The sequence below is a fragment of the Megalops cyprinoides genome, chromosome 15 (assembly GCF_013368585.1).
Source record: "Megalops cyprinoides isolate fMegCyp1 chromosome 15, fMegCyp1.pri, whole genome shotgun sequence".
NCBI classification, from domain to species: domain Eukaryota; kingdom Metazoa; phylum Chordata; class Actinopteri; order Elopiformes; family Megalopidae; genus Megalops; species Megalops cyprinoides.
Window position 1 is genome coordinate 16,435,939 of NC_050597.1, and position 27,520 is coordinate 16,463,458.

Here is a 27,520-nt window from a genome sequence, read left to right on the forward strand (position 1 = left end):
CATGCATATTATACATCCATACTTTAGCCAAACAGAATTACACAGAAAAACTGACACAAGATGCATTTAAGTAACAAATAAAAAATATTTACTATTTAATAAACTTCATTCTGTTCTAAACAGTAAGGGATTTGGTTTAACCAGTGAGTGCCCAGAGCACAAAGAACAGGGCCAAAATGATTGGTTGTTTGGAGAAAAATACATTTCTATTCCCTGCCGTTGAGACATACTATTGTTCACATAATAAACAGCTGACATTAATGAGCAGTTTCTGTCCAGCTCTTCATATGGTTCTGATGTGATTCAGCAGCACAGATGTCAAAGTTCTGACAAATTAAAATTTATATTTAAAAACAGAGGGTGAGAAATTACTAAGAAACAAATATTTTACATTTGAACGTGGTTTGACAGCACCAGGTGATAGTGCACTGTAGTGTGGAGCAAGTAGCCTGTGTTAAATCCCTAAGAAAAAAACTTCTTGTTGCTTTTTGTTACAAAAAACAGATTGCATAACTATACAGGTGACTATGGACTGGTACGCCTGCCTGGATTTTAATTACAGGTATTCCTTGATGACAACCACTACAATCTCTGACAAAGATCAGAATCTGAACTCATTTTAATTGGGGAGACTAAAAGTTTGATACCTTTGTAAGGTAACTTTAAAATCTGGAAGAGAAGAAACTGATTAAAATTTTGAAAGAAATCTGTCATAGAAAGTGACTGAAATGGGTACACGATTGACTTTTCAGCGATATCCTTAGTCAACTACACAATAGGAGGATGGACGATGTGTGGTGAGGCTCTTTCACAGGTAAAGGCAAGCTGAATGCATGAGTTCAGCCAGGGTAAAACAAAGACCTAACAGCACATGGACAGCACAGTACCACATAGAACTGGCTTTCAAGAAATACTCATGTATGATGTACTTTCCTCCGTTTTCAGTCGTTTCAGTTTTACAACAAACCACATTCTATTCAAACACACACAAACTGTAATTACCACCTTATCCAAGTTTGTATATTTTTATTGATTCTTTATATACAGCATAATATCACAATTATGTCAGTTTGCACAGCCGTGGTCACAAAAAATAAATAAAATACAAACTGTCAACAATGTGATTGGGATCACGAACATTTAGTAATTTACAATTTTGGATACCTACAGTTCATGCTTGTTACTACGAAGCCTCACGCTTATCATGTATCAATGAAATGAACCGTGAAGACAAGACATTAGTATAATGAATGTGCACGGAAATGGTAAGGCTTTCACCACTGAGTTGCATCAGTTTGAGGAGGCAAGCTTGGTTCTCAGGCGGTTGATCTTCAGGGGTAGAAGACTGACCATCTCTTCACTCAGCTCCAGCTCCGTCTCCACAGACTTCTTGGCCTCTGGATTTTCCTCACAGTAGTGTACCACAAAGTTGTAGCACTCGAGGGACCTGCTGAGGTTCTCTAGCTGCGTGGACGCACTGGGGGAGATGAGGCGGCTGTGGAGACGTGCCATCCGGAACTTGGCCACGAGCGCCGGCCGCAATACGTCATCCTCCAGCTTTTCTGGGAACTTCCCCTCGGGCGAGCGGATGGAGTCAAGGAACATCTGGTAGTACTTTATGGAGGCTGTGCAGAGGTGGTTGAACTTCTTGATGGTGTGGGAATCCAGCTCATCCTGCTTGTTGGCTATGGCCAGCTTGAGGTCCATCATCTCGTAGTACGTCTCAGCCAGCTCAAACTGCAGCTGCCGGCAGATGAGCAGGTAGTATTGGGCGTTCAGGTCCTTGCAGATGGGCTCCAGCATGTCGACACGCCTCTTGTGCATCTTGCAACGCCGCTCAAGGTCTTCTTCGAAGAACGACAGGGCCTTGAAAAGGGCACTGTGGTCCTGCAGAATCTCAATGTGGTCCGTCACGTGGCCGTCCATCTCAAAGTATTCCCTGGCTTCAGCCACGTGGGCCTGCCCTGCCAGGAAGATAGCGCGTGCTTCCTCAAAGTCCAGGGGAAAGGCACAGCTCACCTTCTCTTCAAGGCTGCAGATTGAGTCAAAGGTGTCACTGGAACCGAACAGCACAGCACTCTTCCATCCCTTCTCCTTTTCTTCTTCCTCCTGCCGCCGGGCCCTCTTTAACTCAGCCTGCCGGTCCAGGTCCAGCTCCCCAATGTTGTCCTATATTATGTCATAACAGGAACAGTCAAACATTGCACAAAGGCAACACTGTAAACTAAATGATCAGCACTGAAACAATCAAGTAGAAATCCCTCTCACAGGGTTGAGATTTAATACAGCTGTGTGTATGTAACCGAGATACGCTGTAATGTAGCAAACTGAAGGGGGGGGGGGTTCTTTTTTCTCTTTTAAAATCAGCAGATGTGACTTCATGATTTCTTTGCAAACAGCAGTAGTAAAAACAGACTGTGCACAAATCACCTCCAGAAGCTTCTTCGCATCTTGTAGAAGATTTAGGCAATATTTAATCCAACACCTCGCAATTTCAGCTCTCTTCTGACGAAGCTGCTCCCGCTTTTCACAATCAGCCTCATCTGAAACAAAAAATGATGAGGACATGCTCTAGCAAGTGACAACAGTACATATTCTCATGAGATTTCTACTCTGAGTGCGAGAAGCTCTTTCCTTGGAAAGTAGTTTTATTCTGAGGTTTACAGTTTTTGCAGATCATCATTCAATATTGTGAGTCCATACTTTTGTTGCTCAGAGTGGTGTGTGATGCACAATATGCCCATACTTGTTTGCCAATTATTCTGGGTTTCCCCATGACTCCTACATAGCCAACTCTGCCCCATGTACTGCCTCACAGAGGGAAAACCATGACCTTTCTATCACTGGCTATCAGTGTCATGCTGTGTTACTGGGTAACCATGTAGAGGGCTCAAATTTATTTTTAGATGGGTAGGACATGAATGAATAACTTCAAATATTCATCTTTCATTTGAATCTAGCTAATTAGACGAAGTTCAAGACAAATTCAAAAATTGCATTATGGTTCTGGGCATATTTGTTCAAATCCTTGGTATCACAAATGGGCTCCTGTATGGAAATAAAACCTGTTTGCTATTAGATTGTTGTTTGTAACTCGTCTCAACAGGTTTGAAGTTTGCCTCTAAAAAGAACAGTGATCTTTGGGAATTTTACGGATACCATTTTGCTCAAAGTTAGCTGTTTTGTTGAGTGTATTTGTATTTTCATTTGAGACAGCAATAATATACAATAAACTATGAACTAATGATAATTGTCATTTTAATCCTGTTAAACTCCTGGATGTGTTTATCTGTATGTTTTGGGCCCATGTTCGATTGAATTTGGTCACTTTCAAAATATGTCAGATGAAAACTAAATTTTGAATTCAGTCTTTCATTGTTATTTACAGTTTCAAAAAACCCTGCTGTAACACAAAATAAGGTATATCTGAATTCAAGTTCTGTGCTGTCTCACATTATCCAAGTAATAACAACACATTACAGCACAAATAATATTTTTAAGGTAATGTGGCAGGCAACCAGACCAGGCAGTGAACAGTCAGTGTTTCTGCGCTTGAACAGCATGCTTTAGCAGTATTTAAATATCAACATTGATTAAGACAAGCGTTTTTTATAACAGCACTTGTATCTTGCACCTGTGTGTACTTGTAGCATCTAAATAGGGTAGTGAGGGTGTGCAAATGTTTCCGAAGGTACTGAACAATCCTGCAGAGAAAAGCATCTAGCAGGGGAACATTAAGTCTGCAGATTAAAGTCAAGACGCTATTTTCTGGCAAGGACTTTCTGGCAAGTTCTTGTGTAGAGTCGTTTTAAGTGTAAAAAGGGCACTCACTTTCCTGAGCGGCCGCTTCTGAAGGCACCTCTCCGGCCAGACCTGCAATGATGGTGGCTGCAGCTAAACAGTGTCGGCCTTCCATGTAGCGGGACTATCAGCCAAGGAGACACAAACAATGTGAGTGGGCGTGTGGCCAGTAACTGTATGCGCTGAGAGCCTGTGGAGAACAGAATGGTACAACATCTCCATGCACAGTGACATGATCTCTTACCTAATGGCCATCTCAAAACACCTGTTGTGGATCTCCCATTATTAACACAGGAGAGCCATACTAGCATTATAGTTAGGTTTTGGTTATGGTGATTTTCAGATGATCTGGTTTCACTTTATACACTTCAAAAACAGACAGCTATAGTAGTTTAAACACTTAATGGAGGCAGTAATGAACACTTCCAGTTAAACTGTTTCTTCAACGTACACAAGAATATACCAAACTGGATTATGAAATTTAGTCATACATTGCCAAAGCATGTATGGAGGAATTTCACAAAGTTGAAATCTAACCTGTTTACTATAGAACGGATAATGTGTAATTAAGGTGAACAATTAAATTGCTCCTGTAACATTAATGCTCAAAAACAATATCAGGTCACAGAGTGCTGACAGACATGACGAACTGTACCTATGCTTTACCTTGGTGATGTAGTACTGTGAAAGTGTGGCTGCATTGATCGCCCATTCCAGGGGAACAAACTGGTTAAACTCCAGCTGTCTCTGTAGCGTGCTGTGGCAGTATCGCCCTGCTTTCTCATACTGCTCCAAATTCTTGTACACTTGTGCCAGGTAGTAAAGAGTGTGGGTATATGCCATTTCAAACCTGTTTAGACAGAAAGCAGATACAAAAATCATTGCTCACAATATCTGTCTTCAGCAGCACAAGCTTTGAGAATGGGGTACTTTTCACTATCTTTACATCAATTTCTTTACCTCTTTGTTTTCTCTTGCTGTGATAAAGCATCCTCTTTTGCCATGAAAAACTCTGTGAGGTCCATTGGTGGCTGTCCAACCTGTAGACAGAAGACAATGTAAACCATTAAAACTAAAAAAATTAGAACACCTTAAAACTGAGAAGTGCAACATACAGGGCAAAGCACAAGGGCCATGATGGTCATACACCCATGTGCTTTAGCAATGTGAATCGCACCAATACAAGACAGACATTGCTGTTATTTCTTGGGAAATATTTGGGGGGGAGCAGCCTGGCACTATTCAAGAGTTATTACTATGCTTGTGCTTCTCTACTCTTGCACAGTTTCCAAGGTGGAACATTTACAACGAAAAATGTAGGACACAAGCAATTTTTAAAACAGCGATTAGTTTTTTTTTTTTTTTTTTTTTTTTTTAACGCATACGCTGTTTTAAACATTCTCTTCAGTGTAAGCGATGGTTGGATGCAACATTATGTGAATCATCATGTTTGTGAAGCACGAAATAACTGGGTACCTCTTTCATATACGTGGTGTACATTGATTCAGCAACCTCCAAAAACCCTTGCGCTTTCTCGATTTCATCGCGGCCGGCCCACAAGACACCCAGCTGATTCTGAAACAAAACACACACATGCATACACAATTTTCTTACTACTTGCTAAAACGCGTCGGTATGGAATTTCGCTATTCTCGTCTAGCTAAACTGCAACCACGACCTGTCTGATAAGCTCTTATAGGCAGGGAATCGATAAGTTGCTAATATAACGTTACCCGACGACCTACAACTCAAAAAACAAGCATACTGGCTAGCCACAGTAGCGACATTATAGATTGGACACAACGTAGGTAGCTATATGTATGGTTTATATTACGTTACTAAGTAATCTAGTTATCTTAAATGACAAAATTTTACCTAGTTACGTAAACTAGATATAGGCCTATTGCTACATGACAGTATTACAAAGTGCAATAATTTGTAAAGGAATGTCAACATTACCCTGACGTGTATAAAAAGGGAGACGTTCTCCTGTGATATGCTGCATTTATTCAACAATCTAAGGCATTTCATCAAATGTTCTTCTCCTGCAGAAAGTTCCTCGGTCTCCACATGGTTTACTCCCAGATAGTATTCAATAACCCCCAGCCTGGCTGCTCTAAACCCGGCGGGGGAATCACCAGGATGACCGCTCCCAACATTTCCTTCTCTACCTTCCTCTGGAAGTGGCTCTTCTTGGGGTTGGTCGGCGTCATTATCATCATTGTCGTTTTCCCCGCTATCAAAATTCTTCAGATCGCTGGCTATCTCTTTCAAAATCTCTCTAGCGATGTACTTAGAGCGGAAAGGATCGGTCTCTGGGTCTTTCCTAGATTCAATATCGGAAAGAGTTTGAGCACGGCGAAATTTCTCGCAAACAGCCCTCCACTCTGAGCCGCTGAAAGAAGCCATTTCTGTCGAGAGAGCGCAGATTGTGTCCTTGTTTCAAACTGTAGACTGTGCGGTGTATTTACCAAAGCAATGCGGATTGTTTAATTTTTTATAGTACGTAGATCGGTTTATATACCGATGAATATTAAGTGAAAGTCAGGGCCCATCTACATATAGAAATTACAGCATCTGTCCAGCCTCGGCCTACGTCTTCGCAGTCAGGGAGTATTTTTTTCACGTGACTGACACTGTGTCACGTGGCTAGCTTCCCTGTACCAAATTCCTGACTTTTCCGTATTTTAACAAAGTGGTAGACAAATAATATCTCCAGGTTGTTGGCACCCATATGGGTTCCCGATCCATAACAGTATGTATTAAATCGGAGAAGAATCTGTTGATGTAGTTGGCTATCAAATCAAATGCTGTGGATTGCATGAATGTATGTCACCTCATGTTACCACTTTCTCCAGCCGCTAGTGCAGTAGTTTGCCACCTGTTTAAAACAATTTAAGAAATGAGTAATATAAAGAAATTTTATATAATAGTGTTATATGGAGAAAAGTGTATAATCAATTAATTATTTCTCTGTCTTATATAATATCTTTGTCACACACACATATTCATGGATTACATAAATATATTTTGTTCCTCGATACTAAATAAAAAAGAGATGTAACTGATGCAACAGATAGAAAAAGAAAATTACCAAAGTGAAAATGACTGAGAAGCTTTATCTTTATCCTCATCTTTATCATGCAAAAATTGCACGGTGAATATAAATAATAATACTAGCCTATTTTAAGTCGTAAAAATATTTATGACTGACAATACATTGCATGCATTTTCGTTTCCTATCACTTAGAACTGAACCGTTGACTCCTCGTGGTCAGAAACGTCCAGGAAGCCATATTAAATTATGGGAAAATAAAATATTTCACATACCCTATGTCTAATTCTTTTTCTGCCATTGTACTCGTGTGCCACCTAGTGGACAAATCTTTTTTTTCTTTCTTGCAAATGCGTTTGAGAACAATGTGTGCATTTAGTACGCAATGCAGTGTGATATTGTTGCCATAAAGCGACTCAGCCAATTATACAATACATTCTAAAGGATGGTACCTCATCCGAAATATTGGGAATGTATGCATATATTATCTTATTATTGCTTAAGGGGTGTAGCCACTAAGACATACAGTCCAGGTACCCACAATAATGGTTCAGATGTTAAGTGCTCAGTGAAGAAGTAGGCTATGCTGTGTAAGGAACCGGCAAACAATTCACAGTTCCTGTAAAGACGTTCTTAAAAACAAATCTTATTCTATTCTTATTTTCTAACCCCCAAGGTCTGACTCAAACTGTGGGGAAAGAAATCATGATAATCATAATGCCACACAATAATTGCTAGCATTATAAGTTCGACTGATTAACTATGATTGCTAACATTATTAGTCTAATCGGTGTATTCAGTTGTCAGCCTGGATTTATTTGAAGCAAATTCCAGGACATCAATCAACCAAACGAATACGGATACAAACAAATACATTGGAGGTAAGCACAAAAGGCACTAAAATGCAGACAGAGAGAAATGATCCGACATGATAGCAAAATTCCTATCGTCGCAAAATGGTCTTGTCTATAGCACGAGGAAGCATTCCCTGTCTGCGTCGTGATTCAACGCAAATTGCGTACAGTGCAAGTCAACCCGCATAAATAGTCAGAGTGCACAAAGTACATGACATTGCGCAAACAACTTATTTGATGCGACAGTATGCTGTCAATGTATGTGTAGATTTTAGCTCTTGAAATCAGAGAGTTTTCAGGCTATACGTCGGTCATTTGCGTGGCGACGGAGCTATTCATAATTTCCCGTCAACACCTACTACAATGCAGCGCAAATTGTTCTTCCTGCGCATGCTACCATGGTAACGCTAAGTGAAAATGTGCGGGTGAAAAATAATCCACGGAACCACACGGAATAAAACAGCATAAACACGCAAACCAAGACCCCTGGCTAAAGGTACCGATCGGATTCTCTTAAATTTATCAGCGCAAGCGTTTGTTTTTTTTATTTTCTTTCTGCGTTTCAGGAGGCAAATAGCGCAGCGTGCGCTGTCTGTACTAGGAGACCTGACTAGACAAGGATGTGGTGCAGTCAATTTCACCTTATACAGCAGGCTGTCATGGCTGCGGCAAAAACAGCACCTCAGTGTAAAAACAGCACAAAGAGCGGAATCTCCTGAGTGGAGTTTTAAACATAGCCCTTATTCCATAAATTATAGAATAAGACCATACAAATTATCTCTGAAATTTCCTGAAAACTCAAAGGTAGTGTACTCTTTAAAAGGCTGACTTCTTCATGTAGAGTACCACATCTCGGTAGTTAATTAGGAACGGACATTTATTGATGGATGCTATTATTATTACCATTAATGGTCGGTTGTTATCAGTGAGCATCAAATGATAGCCACATAAAATAAAATAGGAGCCACGCATTTAAATACAAAAATCAAATATTTGCTGCACACTGAATTAATGCACACTTTTAAGTCACATAAAATGGACACATTTTGTCAGCTCAGTCACTGCACTCAAAATCATAAAGGAAATGCTTAAATGTGGTTCTTCCAAAAGGGTGATCCCTGTGGTAGAAATGTAAATTGATATGTTTGTATTACAAACATTGTAGGCTTGGGTATTCTTTGGATTTTATTCTGTTGTGCTTTAGGTGAAGCAAGTAAAGCTGATTCTGTTAATGTAATTAGGACTTGAAATCTTGGGAGTTCATTTGTGTTGTGATGTTGAACAAGATGTGCTTCCATAATTCTTTAGCATAATAGGAACAATCATTTTGCTGTAAAGCAAAAGTAAATGGACAACTAATATTGCAAATTGGAAAGTCTCACAGTGAGGTGCCAGGGCTTACATTGTTTCATAAATCACAATTTCTTAGTTATGATTTATAATTGTCATGTAATTGTATGTTATACTAATATTTCAAGGGGAATGGTTGTAGGAGTGAATTCTGCTTTGGTAAGCACAAAATAAAACTTCCTTAAACAGTGAAACAGAAACAACAACCATTAATGATCACAATTTTCAAATTTTTGGAAATTATTGAAATTATATAGTTTCTTCTCGTGTATTGTATGTGAAGTATTATAGCACTGATCTGAATGTGCTGTCATAGTTATTCAGAATTAGAATAAATGTGCCATTTGTCTGCTGTGGTGGTCCCAGGTCAAGGTGATAGTTCACCAACTGCAATATAGATGTAACCCCCCCCCCCCCCCCCCCCCATGAATAAATTAATAATGGTATGAATTGGTTTACTCTCAGTATAATTTGTATTTCTCTCATCCATTGAGAAAAAAGGAGCAAACAATACTCACAAGACCAAATGCATTTCACTAACAAACAGATGTTTTAACACAAAACACTTTTTCTTTCCCACAGATAAGTGGAAACATCATTTGGAAAGATGACCCTGCCGAGGGAACGTTTGCGCAAACACAAATTTACAGATGCTGAACTGGACATCCTTTTGGAAGAAGTGACCAGACAAGAGGATGCACTGTTTGGTCTCCAGGGAAACCATCTCACGACACGGGAAAAGTACAAGATCTGGTTTGAGATTACAGAGCGGGTTTGTGCAGCTTCGGGAATTCAGCGTTCAATAAACGATGTGAAGAGACGCTGGCAGGATTTGAAGCGGAGAACAAAAGCTAAGGTTGTGGACGCACGACGCCACATGCCACGCGACAGCTCCTCTTCTCTGGAGCAATCATCGGAGGAAAGGAAAGTCTACGACTCCTTTAACGTTCACACTATTATAAAAGATGAAGAACAAAATTCTACTGCTTGTAATCTTCCTGAAGGTAGTGTTCTAATTTTTTTTTCATTTTGATATACCTACACAGCGAGTATTACTTTTTATGGTAAAATACATTTTGCAGCAAATGTTGGAAATCTCCCTTGGCTGGTTACCAGTTGTGGCCAGAATAAAATACAAATCTCTGGTCTTAGCCTATGGGACAATGAGAGGAATGGCACCCTCTTACCTTCAGTGTGTTATCAAACCATACATTCCTGCAAGATCATTCCACTCCACAAACTCTGGCTTACATGTCATCCCTCTCTTAGAGGCTCCATCCTCTCATTCATGTCTGTTATCTACCCTGGCCCTCCTCTGGTAGAATGAGCTCCCCGCAACAGTCAGAGCTACTGAGTTACTGCTAGAGACTGAAACTCCATCTTTCCAAACTGCCTCTTGATTCAATAAACATATATCTCTAAACATTCTTGCTATATCCTGAACATGTTTGCTATATCATCCAACTTTTGCTTTATTAACTTAAAGTTGGTACCAAATATCACTCTATGTCCCATTAGATGCTTTCACAGCTTTGGAAACGTTTTTTTTTTTCAACATGGTCATTGTAGATAAGCTTATCCATTTACCTAACATTGTGCTAGCTAAACACTGCAAATGTTGAATGCACAATCCACTAATGTGACTTTGGCCACCTTTCACCATTCACAGTATATCATTCTCCATACCATTCACACATATTAGCAGTCTTGACTTGTATATAGGATGAGTTGTTTTAAAACACTTTTTGGGAGAAAAAAAACATCAAGACAATATGGTATTATTCTTTGAATTGCAAAAAACATATGACGCACCAGTCTGCCTCCACAAAACGTCTTCAGACATAACGTCGATAGAATTTGTTGGAATTTGTTTGGTGTACCTGTGTGTATTCATTTTTTTCTTCTTTTGTTCACAGAATTATTTCTCGATACTGACTTGGTGTCACCAGAAACATGTTTGCCATCTGGTGAACCCCAGCAAACTTCCTGTAAAGATCAGCAGTTTGAAGAATCTCCAGTTACTTCTGTCTCTATGATGCTGCACACTGAGCGTTCTTCTGCAGCGCCTGTTCCACATCCTGATATTAGCATCAAAACTGAAGTTCACAGCAGGTATCTCTTTGGCAGAAGAGCAGAGACAATGCACAAAGAAAAGCAGGCCCCCAGTGTGACGGCCGCGACACCCCATCCTGGGATGAAACTCCCTCTAAGGGCTCAGGCGGAGGCATGTTCCAGAAAGCCGGTTCCCTTGGGATCCTTTGAGCAGCAGTTGTTGAGGGCCCACCGCGAGCACACGGCCGCACTCCGAGAGGGCTTCCGCTCCCTGACGCGGCAGAACCGCCTCCTCTACAGGGAGATGTGCGAGACCAACAAGAACGTGGCCCGCATTGCCTCCCGCATCGCGGAGAAGAACGAGAGCGTGGCCGACGTGGCGGAGGAATTGATGGGCATCCATCACAAGATCAGCGAGAGCATTGATGCCACTAACTGCCTTCAGGACCGAGTGATTGACCTGCTGGCCTCCCATCAGGAACGGTCAGTCATTGTCCTGCCTAAGGCTGGGAGAGACACTAGATCAGCTCCTGTAGTTGTGGAGGAGAGCCCTGCTTATAAACATTAACCATTAATCATTATACATCTCAGTTAATGGAAATACCACAAAAGACCTTCTTGAAAAGTATTCCCTGTCACCACTGCATCCTCAAATTATTTAATATGATTAAGGCTGTTTGCAAACCGAATACGTATGTTGTAGCCTAAAAATATCGCTCCGGGAAACTGGATCTTCCTTTTGAGTTTTTATCTTTTTCTGGGGTATTTCATACAATGACAATTAAATCAATCAAGGAGAAGACTTCGTACCAGCTCAGAAACATCAGTCTGACTCAGTTTACAACTATCAGTGTTCTTTGGAAATTTGGGAAGTACCTGGATATCAAAGTGAATGCTGTCATGCAACATTATATTACACTGAACACACATCCAAGGATGGTTAAATGCATGATTAGGCTTACATGACTGAATTAGAGCAGTGTGCTGTAGTGGTTAAGAAGATCTTGTTAATTTGTAACTAATTATTTAAAGTGTATTTTAAGCATAAGACTGTATGTTAAGCGAGTGTAAAGCAAATGTAATATAATTGTTATTCTTAAATACAAGGTTATCATTAAAATCTGATGTGTATGTGTGTTTTTCACTTTTCAAATATTATTCATTTGGACATCAAAAAAATAATATACTGTGCAGCTGGTGGATGGATATATGGTGCAATGCTGATAGTACAAGTTGTACAATCATTTAGTGCTTATGAATGAAAAATAAAAGTCTAATTCTTTTCAAAGCAAATATGTTAAACTGCTTTGCTTTATTATACAAAGCGGCGGATAATATATCTCTTTTTTCAATTTCCATTTTCTACTCCTTACTATACATTCGTCAATACGACTGTGACAAAACTTTGATACAACTTTAATACAAACTCTCAACTCCAGCAGCAAAAACATTGGCCATGTACAAAACCCAGGTTTTTGAGTCAGGTACATCTTGCAAGAGTAAATATTCTACCAAAATAAAGAAAGAACTGTAAATAATTCAAGTTAAATAACATGAGTACTTGTTAAATAACATGAATGCAGAGGCCCTTTAATAAGTCCATAACGAGGCGCTATTGAGTCCAGGCGGAGCTGAGTACTTGTTAAATAACATGAATGCAACTTTGATAAACAGTTACTGAAAAGAATAACAAAATATTTTCCAGCTGAAAATATTGTATTTCACTGGAGACAATTTGCATTCAAAATGAATGGAAAAATAAACAAATCTCAATTACACCAACTAATGCAATACTTTGCAAATGCAAGGACCAGTCATACCAGTTACTTGCAGGAACATGTAGGTGTCAAAAGGCCTTTAAGCCCAACCTCATTTCTCTGAAATAGACTTTCATTTTTATGTTGTGCCTTTTCAAAATTTGTGCAACTGTGCTTGTGTTACTGAATCAATTGGACAGGTCATTGTGAGAAACATTTGATTGTGGTGAATGTTATTTTTAGCTCCACAGCTCCAAATTCTGTGGCTTAATTTATGTTAGTTTTTAATGTTTAGTTTTCTATAATGTACTTCAGTTACTATCGATTTTCAGTGTTTTTTTCCTACTCTGCTTCAATTTGAGGCTCAATTTGAATGACACATCCTACTTACTTCTTAGCAAGTGTTGATGGGAGCAAAAAAATGAACTGCTCTGTCCACAATTGCCACAAGACTTGTTTCATAGCCCTTTTTTGCAGTCCTTCTGAGCTGCTTGCCCAATCACACACAGGTTAGGAGAGAATGGGTCAGGGTCAGGTACAGGCCAAGGGCACATATGAGGTAGTCACACAGACATACACAGAATCTTCTTAATACAAGAACTAAAGCACAACTAGCCACCTTGCGCAGCTTGTCTCTTTGCGTAGCTCATCTTAGCTTTCTCTTATTCCCACTCACCACACAGGTGACAGAGGCCCTTTAATAAGTCTATAACGAGGCGCTATTGAGTCCAGGCGAAGCTGAGTACTTGCTTGCTGCTCTGAAGAGGAAGGTTTGCAGCCAATAGTGAAGTGAAGTACCATCAAAATACACTGAGTAGGCACTTTATTAGGTATACCTACCTAATAGTGAGCTGATCTTGCCCTCACAACAGCCTGAATTCATCAGGGCATGGAGTCAACAAGATGTCTAAAGTGTGGCACAGGGATGCTGGTGCATGTCAACTCCAATGCTTCCCATTGGTTTTGCAGATCTAGTGACTGGGGACTGGGCTCAAGTGAGGCCACTACAGTGAGCTGGATTCACTGTCATGTTCCAGAAACCATTCTTAGACAATCCTATTCTTGTGGCATGGGACATTATCCTGCTGACATAATCTGTTCACAGATATATCACACTGCTGCCATGAAGGGATGCATCTGATTGGTTTGGATATTGTGTGTCACTCAAACATTGCTCTGCTTGTATCAAGGCACCCAATGTGCGCCACAAAAACACCCACAAAATTACACCACCACCAGTCTGCATTGTTCACACCCAGCAGGATGGATCCATGGATTCATGCAGTTTTTGCCCTATCCTGATCCTCCCATCAGTGTGAAACAGCAGGAGCTGGGATTCCTCATGCTCAGCAATGTTTCTCCATTCCTCTATATTTGTGTTCCTTAGTGTTCCTTCCTTCACAGCCTATGGCATTAATGGAACCCGGTTAGGTCATCGCCTGCCATATCCCATCAAGGTACGACAAGTTGTGCACTCTGATATGCCTCTTTTGGCACCACATCTGTACTCTTGCTCTTAGTTGACCTTTATAGAATCATTACCCCATTATTTAGAGACAAGCACATAAATTACTTGAAGCTGAAGCAAATAAATGGTAATACTACAAATTTAAGTTCTAAGGTATTATGAATCAAATAAAACACAAGGCCATATTAATTCATTTCAAGCTTTTTTCTCTTGGAATTACTGTAGAAAAGTGCAAAAGAGTTGCCTGCATCAATGCTGAATATAGTAATCAATTCCAAAAAAATCTCACACCTCAGACGTGTTCAGTCGTGTTGGTTGGTAAGTCACAATAAAAAAAATGTGGTAACATAAGTTCAAAACGGTTAATCTAATTGAGAATTTATTTGTCTGCTTGCTTTGGATGCTAACAGAGATGACAGTTATGCACAAATTCTGCTGAAAACAGTTGGGGATAAATCATTCATCCAGAAGCTCTTTTGCTGAATACTGGAAAAGTAGTGAATGTAGGAGTGAATAGGAGTATAAAAACGTGCATACGAGTGAATGTAGCCAACATTAGCAAAGGTACACATACATTTGCTTTGATGACAGCCTTTAGGAACAAATAACACATCATGCTCCACCCACCAGTGCTTGTGCCCACCAATCAGCAGTGATGTTCAGTATGTCTGTCTTTTGCTGGCACAGTGGAGCCACAAGGGGTGCTTTGCTATTCATTTTTGGTCACAGAGGACAGGAATGAAAAATCTATGTACTTCCTACACAAATAATTTTTTTTTTTCCTGAAAAAAAAAAGCTTCTCGAATTCTGCGATATCATTAAAATGATTTCATAATATGTAAGCTCATTCAGCATTACGTCACTCTGTTCTGTTCTCGTGGTGAACTGTTTTCACCTTTCAGTTGTAGGAAGCTATCAAGCTGAAGAGTGGGTGTTATGTTCTTGGAATGGTAGGAGGAGGAGCTTTGCCAAAAAGGGCACTGTGTATACATATCATTCAGTCTACTGGAAATTCTGCAGTAGTTCTCAGGAAACAGGTATAGTGCAAACCTGTTGGAGCAGATGATCATACTGTATAATACTTTCGTGAAATGCAAGGTGTCTATGCTTAGGTAAGTGGAGCAGTAGTTCTCTACCAGCGCTAAGCTTTCAGTGTTATCATAGAGAATTGAATTTAAAGACTGTGTTAGACTGTTTTAATGGTAAATAATAGTTTAAAGAGAAAACTATCAGTGGTGTGGGAGAGAAGTGTAATTGTAAATGACTCAACAGATTGACCTCATATCAAGTGGTATCAATAGTAGGGATTGTAAGCCAAAAGGCTGTCAGTTCGATTCCCTGCTGGGGGACTGTTGTTGTAGCTCTAAGCAAGGTACCTAACTCAACTTGTTTCAGAACAAATCTAGTCATATGAACTGATAATATTTAAAAATTGTAAGTCATGTAATATGAAACTTCTTATGGCAGCATAGCACAGTTGTAAGGAGCAGGGCTCATAACTGAAAGGTTGCTTGCTTGATTCCCCACTGGGGCACTGCTGCTGTACTGTTGGGCAAAGTAATTCACCCAGAATTGCCTCAGTAAATATTAAACTGTATAAATGCATGACATGTAAAACTTGCAGCCTATGTAAGTCACTCTGGATAAGAGTGTCCACTACATGCCAATAATGTAATGTAATGTAAGTCATGCTGGATAAGAAAACCTTTGGTCTCCTAAGATGATGTAATAGATTAATAGAAAATATTAAAAACATGAGCCATGCTGTTCAACAGTCAATGTTGCCAGTAAACCTCACACATGCGTTTATGCCTCACACCTCAGGTGATCCTTTGTAGATGAGGCTGAGTGTCAGACATTGTTTGGCTCATTGGGTCATATACATAAACAACTGAACAGCAGTCACCTTAACTGGTGTTGAATATCTAAATTGCTTCTTCTGAATGTCAGTGCTGAACACAGGGGCTGTTATCACTTGTGACTGGATAAAGTCTGCTGGCTGTTGAGGGTGGAGCCATTGTAGTGGACAAACAGAAGATGCACCAAGGCCGTCTGCGGATGCGACCCTGGCTAGAGGAGCAGATCCATTCTGGAAAGTACCCGGGAGTCACTTGGCTTGATGAAGTAAGAAGAAATTTCAAATTAAATGTAAACCTTAAGGCCAGAAAGCAAGCCACCAATTCAAATACAACAAAATATTTAATTTAACTGACAGCACAATTATGTCCATGCCAAAAGCTAAGATAGTAAATTAAAATAGTTAATAGATAATTCATCTAAGACACGCAACAGCATTAATTTTGACTGAAATATTTGAACAACTACAAAGCCTAAATGAATATAAAAATCTTTGGTCAAAATGAAATGTTTCTGAAGGGCCACACATTTGTCCATTTTAATTGGGTTTATTAGTGTCACCACACCTTCTCCAGGTAGTGCTATGGATTACAAAAAACTTCATAAATGTCTGTTTTACCAGGATTACAAAATAGAATAAAATGATACTGATGACAAATGAATACTACATTTCCAAAAATGTATAGTGTCTTGCAGTCATATAAATGTGCTGAAGAGGGAAACTAAGTTAACCTCTGGAAGGCCGAAGTTACAGCCAGAAAATTCAAATTTTGTTATTGTGGGGCAGAAGAATATGTCTCTAACAAAACGGGTTCTTCAGATCGGGGAAGTAGATCAGGAAATCAGTTCATCTTTCATATTTTAACTTTTTCATTGTCCCTTTGTGGTTGTTTTAATAGTATTAGTATTTTAATAGTATTAGTATGGTATTTTAATACTTGTTTTGGGTCCACTGGTTGGTTTCATTGTGGTACACTTAGAGTGGGAGGTTTCATTTAAAAGTCTTTTTTGTTGTCTTTAAAGTGGATTAGACTTTGCAATGGTTTATACTTCTCAGTACCATATACTTAAAATGCATGGTTAAGGATTTAAAAAATCACAGAACATGCAGGTAATTTGCCAAGTATTTTCAGTGTTTATCATTTTGCTGTCTATCTTAGTTAGTGGTATCCAATATACCCACTTGTAACTGATATTAATATATATTTTTTAAAAAATTGTTGCTTTTTGCATTAGCTCAAGAGATTATTTGAATTTATCTGAAACAAGCAAACTCCTTGAAACCCAACTCCTTGAAACTGTGATTTTTAGCGTCAACACTTTTTAGTATATTTAAAATAATATACTGAGCTGAAACAAAACTCATGACACAACAATAAATTCTTGTTTAATGTTTTTTTAAACATCTTGTTGTATAAAACTTGTTTTTGACAAGGGAACAGGTCAGAGTTCTTTATTCCACAGGTATCACATGTCAAGTGATGATATGAACACAGCGATCTCTTTGGCAGGACACTTATTTACAAACCACAATAACTAGTTCTCTTTTTTTGAAAAACTGGGAGTGATCTCAACTACTGATCTACCACTGATTTGATTTTTGGTCCATTGGCAGCAGTTCATGCATAAGATAACAATGAGTTTAGATTAAGTCCATCTTTTGTGCGCTTCTCCCCACTTCAGACAGCCGGTGTGTTTCAGATTCCATGGAAACATGCTGCTCGACACGGTTGGAATATAGACAAGGACGCCACTCTCTTCCGAAACTGGGCGATGCACACGGGTAAGGGAACAAGTCTGGGCGCCACTGGACATTGCAAAGCACACCATAAAAGTGTTTTTCTCAGGTACACAGATATTCTGCATACAGAGGGATCACATTGACTTGTGCCATCAGAGATGATCAATCATTTCCATGACTGACTAGAATAATAGCAAATGAATCAGATTGTATAGTTGTTACTGATACTTGATCATGCCTCTTTTTGCATTTCATGAAAAACAACTTTGGAGAAGAGCTTGGGATTAATTAGACTGGAAATGAGATATTAGACACAAATAATGTGCAGTTAATTCATAGTCATACATGAAAGTGCAGATGAGACCTCTTTCATTACATTACATTACACGCATTTAGCAGACACTCTTATCCAGAGCAACTTTCATCACAACAGAACAATAGAATCTTTCCTCAGAGTTAAGATTTTTTTTTTAACATGTTATAAGATAGCCATGATAGTGGTGCACTTGTATCTTTAGATTGTGTCTATCATACGTAACTATGCTTGTATATTCTGCTGCAATTTATTTATTTGTATTACTGCTGATGGTAGCTGAATTTCCCTTTGGGGATCAATAAAGTCCTGTTCTGTTCTAACCCAGTGTTATTATATATTGTTCTATTCCTGTTCTATTCTAGTCCACTTCAAACATCTGAATAACCCAGATTATATATTTGAATAATCTGTGTCTTGAAGGTTGCCATGTTTTGGCAGTCAAAGGCTGTGGCTTTGACACTGCATAGCAATGCAGAAACCGTCTACATTCAATTGTGTAAAAACTCAACACTGAAAGAAACATAAACCTCTGAATATAATATGAAACTTTCTCAGTCTTGCATAAAGTGGAAGTATTGGTGACAGCAGGATTTTTGATGGCAGTTCTGATAAGGGCCTAGTGCTAAAACCCTCAGAAAAACTGGAGTATTTTAACAAAAACAACATTCCCCTTGAACTCACAAAGAAATCCCCTACATTCCCTTTCTAGCTGGTTGGCTCTAGAATGCATACATTTCCATGCTACGTTTCCCAGAAATCTACGATAAGATACAAGTGTGTCAGTGAAATACTGGACACTAGTATCAATTCATCTTGGTAAAGCAGTTAACCCCATTCTGCTGAAGCATCAGCTATAGAACATTTTTATATTCTATACATATTTTAGAATATGCAATATGTTTCCTATGTACTGCCTCTAATAATGAACAACAAAGTGAAATCATCACAGACAGAGCACCTCAGAACACAGTAACTAACCAAAATGATAAGATGATGTGATAGATTGCTGTGTTTTAATAAAAAAATGTCATCCCGTTTTTATCACTATCTATTCCACCACATAGTTTAATGGGTAAATTAAATTACATTATAACCATCGTTCATGTCAGCATGTTATAATTTAGTTTGTGATGACTGATTTATGTGTTGCTCACAATTTCTGCATTGTTGGCCCACATTTTCAGATATGACATAAAAATAAATCAGTCAGTCATGGTCAAGTGAGGCCTTGCATTGTGCGTTTTGTATGTTATGAAAATATTTTGAGAAAGAATTACACCACCTATTCTCCGTTAAAATGCTAAACTGAATGTTCAGTTCTGACACAACTGTTTTGCAAAGCCAAATAGTGATTAAACCGATCTTGTTTGAGACTTCATCAGAGTTTTGATGTGTTTGTTTGTCAGTTTTGATGGGTTTGTTATTTTATTTTCCACAGGGAGATACAAGCCTGGCATAGACAAACCTGATCCCAAAACGTGGAAAGCCAACTTTCGATGTGCTCTCAACTCCTTACCAGACGTGAAGGAGCTGCGTGACAAGAGTATTAAGAAAGGGAATAACGCCTTCAGGGTCTACATGATTCTTCCCTCAATTAAAACTCCAAAGCGAAGGAAAGGTAAATATCTCCCTGATCATATTCATTGCGTTATTTGTTGTTGTCTCTCAATGTGATATTCAAATAGAGCCACAGTGATAAAGTGAAGTGTCTTTACATATGAATAGTGTAACTTAGGGAGTTCTGTGCTCATATATCAAATGCAAATTGTTCCAAAATCAAAAGAGATTCTGATTCTATTCCAGAAATTTCAGAAAAACAGTTCGATATGCATAATAGTCCTTTGCAATACTATTCGCCATGGCATCTCAAAAGTTATCTTACTAGATTAGTATTTCCAAAGCGGTTATTTCACGGTTATGAGATTCATAACTCCGCAACTCCGACGAGACCGCAAAACCTTCAGAAATGCTCGGTATGAATCTCATGATTGCAAGACAGCAAACTCCAAAAACATTTTCGTCAATACATTGTCTGCATCAATCACTGTTCTTCGTTAATTAAATAAATATCAATAGCCTACTAAACTATGGCAATTGTTGCCTTGGGAATTCTTCTACTTGGGAACATGAGAGTTTCTATTGGAATTTAGCATGTACAGTATTTAATATATGTACTAGCATGCAGTATTCAATGCTAAATTTTGTTACGGAATATACGGAGGTTGCAGGGTTTGCTTTGTATAGCCTACTATGTTATGTTCCATGGTAAATATTTTGTACATTTCCATGACGTGTCTTCCTGGTCTAATCTGGCGAAATGCCCAAACGGCTTTTAATTGGTTGTTCTACTACTTGGAACATCTATCATCATGCAATCATTTGATCTAAAAACCGCGGCTGTACTTAAAATATTTCCCCTTCTATTCCATCAACAGTTTCTCTTAGAATCTTGTAGGTATAAAATGTTTTAGCTTTCATCCACTTCCTCAATTGCTGAAGCATTGTAAGCAATAGGTCTTTATTTACACACAAAGGCAATTGAATTAATACAATTAGGATGAATATCTGAGAAAGGTATGGGCCCATTTTAAACAAGTGTCCTTAACATGGTTGCAAAATCCACGAACTGTACATTTATTTTGCATTCAGGATGTGACATAAATGGATTCACCTGCTCTTCTTTAGTCAGACTTAAGACCTGGATAGCGATGTTCTGTTGACATACCAGTCAATACTACCCACTTACATTTTATGCAATGAGTCTGAATGATTACTGTCTTTTGCTGAACCATATTTATAGTGGCAGCCATACTGAAACAAAAACTAAGTACAGTAATCAAGCATAGCTTTAAAAGACAATAATTGTTTTGAGGATTTCATCCTGCCATATATCTGATTGATTTGCAGGTCTAGCCAGCTATTGAAATCCTGGAACTGGGGGTAGGAGCTATTTCAGTATGCAAGCTGCCCATGACACAAAATGTGTTCCATGAGTGAGATCAGAGAACCAAAGAACCACAGGACTTTCCAAACTTGTTAAATCTATGAGGGGGTAGAATGTTTTTTCAAGTTTAATCTTTAATAAGGCTAAATCTAAATTGGTTTCATAGGCAATGGAACCTAAGGAGACATGCGCATTAAATTAAATAAATGAAGAGCAGTTGTGCTTTATGTATTTCAATGAATGATGGTTATCTATTGATTCTACAGTAACTGTAATTAACATAGCTTTTAAAATTACCAGCATGTTTAATTAGTAAGCAAGCTAAGTTGGCAACAATTGCCTAAGGTTACTACTAGTTAGTTGGGTCATAGATAACATGTGAAGACTCATTTATAAAACATGGTTTGTGCAGATATCGCATACCTTGTCAGTAGTTTTGTGGGCTACCTATGTGAAAGATAATAACATCTGATGCTATCTGATGATGCTCATATGTCTCAAAATTATTCCTTGTAGCTTCTCTGTCATGTTTTCTGTCAGCTCTTTACTTTCAGGACTTCACAACTTAACTCAGCACTTTGTGAAAATGATACAATGCTGATTTACCAGAGAGTCTGGAGGAGCAAGCTCTTTAACAGTCCATCAGACTAACTACCTCTACCCAGTTCAGAAGCCACACCCAGAACTTGCCTTCTGATTGGTTATCACGATTTTATCTAGTTTTCATTGATCCTTTTTGGACGTGGAATTTATTAAGGCGTATTTTTTTGCAAAAACATTTCTTCTATTTGAGACCTGGTGGAAGGCCCAGCACAGTGTGTACACCAAAAATTTGACAGGGGTCAGCAAAAACAATGGTCAACTATGAGAGAAGGAGGACAAATATTTGGTGATCAACAGCAACTTTTAACTAATTATGTTAAGTTCAATGACATGATTGGTTGTTCTTAAAATGAAGTTTAAAAATATAACTGAATATAATTAAGCCAGACATTATGAAACATAAATTGTGTGTTCTTGTGTGTGGTTTGTAGCATTGTTTAATTCTGCCTTCTGTGTGAACAGCAACAATTAATAGCAAATAGTCTTCAATAATCAAGTACTACAACATTGACAGCCAAGAATAATATGGCTGTGGATCAGGCAGATGTGCCTCATAACTACAATGAACGAGAAAGAGAAAGAGAGGGGGAGAAAAAGAGACAGAGAGAGAGAGAGAGAGAGAGCGCTAAGAAAAGCTGGCTGTGACAAGTATCAAGTGGGGCTTATGAAATGGCTAAATATTACACAATTTAACAAGTGCTGTTTCTTTAATAGACATTGTTGGGTATTGCCCAATCAGCAATTAGTTCTGCTCTCCATCAGGTCACATCAACTGCACCTATGTGCAGCTGACAAGTTGCACTGGTAACCAGTGCCATTTGTCACCATCACAGTGTCCACCCGTTCAACATCCGTACAGTTTACAATGCCAACCGTACCTTCACGCATGTTTATCCTATCTGTTGTGAACTCATGACTGTTTCAACCTTGCCACTATATTGTGACCAGTACACGGCAATGTCAAGGACTTTTAACTGAACAAACTTTTGGAATGCTGAAAATGCATTACTACTTTTCTGACTATGGCTGGATAATGATCTTTTACCATTGTTCCTGTCCTTGTTAATGAGCTGTGGCACTTTGTCAGCACATGGTTATGCATAGTTACATCTATGAATTACAGGTAATATGCAAACTTTTTGTAATCAACATACTCTGTTTAATGTTACAAACAAGAAAGTAAAAAACCTGACTGCAACAGAAATAATATAACCTTCTGTTCTGAATGTGCCCAGAGCAAGGGTATGGCATGGAACCTAACATGCCAAAGAATGCCACTCTTGTGAAATAGTAAATTACTCATTGAGATATGCTTATAACTAACCCTTAAGCTATATAGATTGATTTTTTTTTTTTGTTTAGAGTTGCTTATTTTCATTACGGACTAACTTTAAAGTAAATCAGACTATACCAATAATAAAACAAGCAAGTGAGTACCATTTAACAGACATACCATTACTCACCCTATCTATGCAGGGATGGCAATGTAGTGTTATGGAACAGGGCTTGTAACAAAGAGGTTGCTGGTTTGCTTCCCCACCCTCCCCCCTTCCCCACCCAGCTGTATAAGATAATTAATAAATTAATTAATAAAAATTGTAACAGATGTAAGTTAGCACTGGATAAGAGTGTCTGCTAAACAGCAATAATGTAATCAAATTTTCTCTGCAAGGCTACATTTATATGAAACATACAGTTTATAAATTACATTTGTGCACAGATCTATGCTTCAGTAAGGCTACACTTAAACAAGTCTGCAGTGGACACATACTACAACACACAAACATAGTTATATATACATAAATGTATATATAACTATATGGTGGAGACCCTATCTCTGATGCATGCTAATGGTGCTAGGATTTTCATTTACAAATGGTGGTCCCTCATGTAATATTTTCTTCTTTCTTATTTCCTCAAATAGGGCTGAGGAGGTCTGATTCTGGCATCAAATATGAAGAAAGTGGAATGATCTCTTTTGCAGAAACAACTCAGCCATGTATTTGTCCCCCACTGGAGATGTTTAATGGTTAGTGCATTTTTTAACTCATCACTTTGCTTTGTAAATTCACTTTAATCACATGCATTCTTAACAAAGACTTGTTCCTTGTGTTTATAATATTTATCTGCAATATTCATTCGCAATAATCCAGTTTCTTATGATGGCTGTTTAGATGATGTCTCTCACAACATGCTCTGGACATGTAGCTATCTAAAGTGTGAATTTAGCTCTCAGCTAGAAAGCATAATTGGGGATGAAATGGATGATAGTATGCGGGCCACAGAGTTGGATCTACACTACCCAGGGTAGTGCTACTTTGCAGGTACAGCTGAGGGCAAAAATAATGGACAGTGATGTCTCTTATTCTGTGAAACAGTTTTTTCCTGTCTGCAGATATAACATCACACATCTCCATACAAATCCACAAACATGTCAGACTGTTCATTTTGATGAGAGGTCACCTTTACTGGCCAAGTGGAAGTCTAATAGTCCTGGAGAATGGATTAAAGATAGATATGCGTAAAATAATTTTTTATATATATTTCACTAACAAGGGCATTTTGAGCAATAAATATGCTGCACAAAAATGAAAATAGACTGCATAAATAATAATATAACTGAAACCTAGGCCTTGGGTCTAATCTTCTTTCCCCCCACAGTATTTTGCCAATGTCTGAATTAATAGTAGCTGAGTGAACAATTGACGATTGGTCCTTAATTTGTTTTCTACAGAGGCTTTTGGGAAGCATAGAAGGGGTGAGAATGAGCACAGCCCGGGCATCTTCCACAATAGAGACACTTGTTTTACCACTTCTGTAATCAAGGATGGGCCTCCTGAGCACTGTCTCTCACAGCTGCCCTTCCCCACTGATACAAATGGTATGAGAACACCATATATCCCATGTGCATTTCAGTGTGTAATCTTTGACAGTTGGAGTTAGCATTCTTTTGACAGCACAACTCATGTTTCAAAAATTACATTCCACAGGGAATACAGAACATCCTGTAGTTGACAATGAACACACACAAGCTGTATTGAAGGTATGGTGGTAATTTGGTACAATATTGCTTCTTTGCATCATTAACGTTGAGAATCAATAAAACAGATGTAACATACCTTTTTTAAGGTTCATGGCAATCATTGTTGTGATTTCATACGTCAAGAATGTATATTGAGATATCGGACTTTCCTGTCAAAAAGTGAATTGTTCTGTACTTTCCTGCAGATAGTCGATCACCTGAAGAACTCAGAGCAACCTCATGACAACAGCCGAAGTTGGAGGCCTTACACCACACCATGGGCAACTTACTACAGTGGGTCTCTTGGTTAGTATCACACAGTACTTTAAATCAACATGTCTTTAAATTAACAAAACAAGAAAAGTTTGAAAGAGAATGTTTGACCATCTGAAAGTTGGTTACACAAACAGAAATAAATATGGATTTTCTCCATATATATTGTTAGATGCTGGAATTTTCGTATGCACATTTTCAGCTCTTTTCACAAGTATCAAACTTCTACAATATTTATACCCTAAACATCCATTTATATTTCAGCTAATACAGCTCATGGGATAGACTACTCTGGATATCCTCTTCAGCCAGATTTCCATATGTACAATGGACACCAAAAGCCATTCTGTGAAGATTTCTAGCAGACAGATTGTACTGCAGCATCACAAAGCTTATACAAGTATGGACACTGGACCAGACCAAAAGACTGAAGAATATTATAAATGAAAAAAGGAATCCCCCCAGCAAGCCAAGAATATCAGTTACCTGCCAGTGGACTACACCAGACTCACATCTGCAGTACTCCCTCTAGAGGTATAAACTGACCACAGACTCTGAGACCACGGACTGTAAAACCCTTTGGTGGAACTCTTGGTAGAAAATACTGTCACTACAGATGTCTCAGAAGACCAGTCTCAAAATGACCTGCATTATACTCAAGGCACTCATCTGATCTGGTGGATGACTGGAAATCATAAAGGTGGAAAACAAGCTGTTTGAATTGTATTTTTAATGATGTTTAACATTTTAAAGTGTGAAAATTTTATGGAGCAAAAAAATCTGTGTGCTGACGTGTTTATTGTTTTGTTTTACTTTTTTGATAGATGAATTAAATTACTTTAATGTGGTGAAATAATACTCCTTGATTTGCTTCAGATCATTTGTATGACATGTGTCTTTTGGATGTGCATAAATACAGAACAAAACCAATACGAGTTTATTAGCTTTGACTGTGATGCTTCTAGAAAATTACAGATCAGACTACTTTAGGTCATTTGGTTTATTATCCCATGCTCAGAATATTAGTTAAATTGCCTTGTGGTTAGTTATTTACTGCCATTGCTGCCAAATTCCAAAAGGTTATGTGTTCATTCCACAATTAGCCAAGGAGTCTGAAAACAGAGCTCCTTTATCCACTCCCCATACACATTTAATGGGTATACTAGGGCTCTAGTTTCAGAAACATTTACATTTTGAAAGTAGCAACAGTTTTTGTGCACAAATTGACCAAGCTTATGCTGAAAGAATGTTCTTGTATAATACCTCCTTCTAAAAGTGATGTCTGGTATGTTCTTTGCAGCAAACAACCCGAAAAAATCCTAAAAATTCCAACGTTCCACTTTTAAAGTATGTACAGGAATAATACATGGAATAATTTCAAGTAAGTGCATGCTCATAAATATGGCTAAAGAATAATGTGCACAGGATTTTACTCAGATAGGACAGAATCCAGCAAAAAAAAAAAAAATAGTCTACAGCAAAAATCTGAGGGTAAAAAAGGACAGTTAATTTATAACAGAGTTAAGAATAATGAGCAGTGGTCGAACAAAAATGGTATCCTGTGCCTTTTTGCAGGGCATGCAGTATCAAAAAGGTATTAGGGTAGTTTAAATAGCATGCTGTATGAACTCAAACTCCAATGGGTATGGGTTTCATTTCTGGTAATTACATCATATATTCTGTCAAGAAATTTGAAGCTGTGGCTTCACTCTTACTATGCTTGACTCTCAAGCGTCATTACCAGGTTTGGGAATGTGATATGCTTAAACTGCATGCTACGTAAGTCATAAACTAAGCTTGACAAATGGAGTGTGTTTTAAAATCATGCCTTACATCACTTTATACACCTCACTTTTATCTTAGATCTTCCACACAACAGACTGTTGTGTTCTGTGACTGTGCTGTTCCTGTGATTTTTCACTTGACTTCTTTCAACTGATAATATCTGAAACATCAAGTATTGCACCATATTAGACTATTGCACCATATTAGACTGCACAATATATTATCTCAAGCATTAAATAAATGGTAAACTGATGGTTGTTCATTTTACATACGTTTTCCCTGCTTCCTGAGCTACTCTGATCCTGTTTAACTTCTGGATTCTATGGTCTATTAATGTAGCCTACAAACAATTAAAGATATCGATGATTTGCACTGTACACATTTCAGAAGCATACAAATTTTAATTTCTATGTGCTCACTGCTTAGTGAGCTTGTCATAACTGTATCAAAATGTCTGCATGTCCACTCAGCTCAAAACAGTTAGCAATGCACACCTTGCACACCTTTTTAGAGTAAGGTCCAATTTCAGAAAATGTTCACATTTGAATCTGAGGCTTGTCAAGACATCTCATGTTGAATCATTTGTCTTTATTAACACCAGCTAGAGATATGCTGTTGCTAACATCATGCTTACTTAGGTTA

The 27,520-nt window shown here is 38.3% G+C and overlaps 2 protein-coding genes across 3 annotated transcripts; one reads left to right on the forward strand and one right to left on the reverse strand.

The window, feature by feature from the left end:
• Positions 1-1,083: 1,083 nt before the first annotated feature.
• On the reverse strand, positions 1,084-6,432 carry LOC118789943 (kinesin family binding protein). Its single transcript, XM_036546691.1, has 7 exons — positions 5,761-6,432; positions 5,278-5,376; positions 4,762-4,841; positions 4,468-4,651; positions 3,832-3,925; positions 2,431-2,543; positions 1,084-2,169 (listed from the first exon to the last, which is right to left on the reverse strand). The coding sequence occupies exons 1-7, from the start codon at positions 6,208-6,210 to the stop codon at positions 1,291-1,293; spliced, it is 1,899 nt and encodes a 632-aa protein (XP_036402584.1). The 5' UTR covers positions 6,211-6,432; the 3' UTR covers positions 1,084-1,290.
• An 8,940-nt stretch (positions 6,433-15,372) lies between these two features.
• On the forward strand, positions 15,373-25,858 carry irf1a (interferon regulatory factor 1a). Of its 2 annotated transcripts, none has more exons than XM_036547133.1 (9): positions 15,373-15,449; positions 16,288-16,461; positions 17,878-17,977; positions 19,690-19,869; positions 23,723-23,827; positions 24,533-24,679; positions 24,789-24,841; positions 25,027-25,126; positions 25,358-25,858. In XM_036547133.1, the coding sequence occupies exons 2-9, from the start codon at positions 16,375-16,377 to the stop codon at positions 25,453-25,455; spliced, it is 870 nt and encodes a 289-aa protein (XP_036403026.1). In that variant the 5' UTR covers positions 15,373-15,449; positions 16,288-16,374; the 3' UTR covers positions 25,456-25,858. The 2 variants fall into 2 exon arrangements, with proteins under 2 accessions (XP_036403026.1, XP_036403027.1); XM_036547134.1 differs by having other exon boundaries at positions 17,896-17,977.
• The last annotated feature ends 1,662 nt before the right edge of the window (positions 25,859-27,520 follow it).